At 44.5% G+C, this 1,314-nt stretch overlaps 1 protein-coding gene across 1 annotated transcript in view; it reads right to left on the minus strand.

Annotated features, from left to right (window-relative positions):
- pdzk1ip1 (PDZK1 interacting protein 1) overlaps positions 1-1,314 on the minus strand; it is an 8,256-nt gene that overhangs the window by 1,999 nt on the left and 4,943 nt on the right. The window contains exons 2-4 of the mRNA XM_037674431.1: positions 1,080-1,203; positions 806-886; positions 584-661 (exon numbers count right to left, since the gene is read on the minus strand). Coding sequence (XP_037530359.1) covers positions 584-661; positions 806-886; positions 1,080-1,203 — 283 coding nt within the window. The remainder of the gene's footprint in view (positions 1-583; positions 662-805; positions 887-1,079; positions 1,204-1,314) is intronic.

The raw sequence follows: 1,314 nt of genomic DNA on the forward strand, positions 1-1,314 counted from the left end.
GAAACATTTGACTTCCTGTTTCTACCTGAGGACGTTCAGGTTCAAACGTTTGACTTCCTGTTTCTACCTGAGGACGTCCAGACTCTGAAACGTTTGACTTCCTGTTTCTACCTGAGGACGTCCAGGTTCAAACTTTTGACTTCCTGTTTCTACCTGAGGACGTCTAGACTCTGAAACATTTGACTTCCTGTTTCTACCTGAGGACGTCTAGACTCTGAAACATTTGACTTCCTGTTTCTACCTGAGGACGTCCAGGTTCAAACATTTGACTTCCTGTTTCTACCTGAGGACGTCCAGGTTCAAACGTTTGACTTCCTGTTTCTACCTGAGAACGTCCAGGTTCAAACGTTTGACTTCCTGTTTCTACCTGAGGACGTCCAGACTCTGAAACGGTTGACTTCCTGTTTCTACCTGAGGACGTCCAGGTTCAAACGTTTGACTTCCTTTTTCTACCTGAGGACGTCTAGACTCTGAAACATTTGACTTCCTGTTTCTACCTGAGGACGTCCAGACTCTGAAACGGTTGACTTCCTGTTTCTACCTGAGGACGTCCAGGTTCAAACGTTTGACTTCCTGTTTCTACCTGAGGACGTTCAGGCTCGTCTCGTACTCGTCACAGGGTTCGTAGTGGTTTTCGTTGTTCGACTGCACGCTGTTCGACCTGAAAACAAGTAAAACAAATGATTTTTGGTTCAAACTATATTTTTTACGTCGTTCTCGCAGGTTCTGGTGTTTCAGATTTGTCAAACTGATATTTTAAAGATAATTTTCTGTGTAAAGAAAAAAATCTGCTTCTTGTTTTTACCCAAGGACTTCCAGCTTGGTCTCGTACAAGTTACTTTCCACGTTTTTGTTTGGTCTCACCGACTCCACGCTGGGGTCCGTCCTGAACACAACAGATCATCAGAAAAGATTTTTGAAGGTTCTTCAGTGTGAGGAGGTTCTGACGGAGCTGACAGAAGTGAAGTGTTGTGCTTCATTGGTTTGACCCAACTGACGCTAAGAACTCATCGATTAGTAAATCAGATGAAAGAACTGATTCTTTCGAACTCTTTAGGTGATGAAGAGGAGGTTCTGACCCGCTGGACTTCTCGCACCACATTTTCTTCACCATGAAGCCGATGAAGGTGAGGATGAGGAAGCTGCTGACGGCGATGATTCCTGTCAGCCACTGAGGCAGCAGCCGCTCACTGTAGGCCGAAGCTGCAACAGCAGAGGTCAGAGGTCACGGGTCAACTTAGGTCAGCTGGGAAGAAAACTGTAATGTTTCATTATAATAAACCCCATAACATGTTTTTATTACAGTTTTAATAA

The sequence above is a fragment of the Nematolebias whitei genome, chromosome 3 (genome assembly GCF_014905685.2).
Source record: "Nematolebias whitei isolate Nwh7 chromosome 3, NemWhi1, whole genome shotgun sequence".
NCBI classification, from domain to species: domain Eukaryota; kingdom Metazoa; phylum Chordata; class Actinopteri; order Cyprinodontiformes; family Rivulidae; genus Nematolebias; species Nematolebias whitei.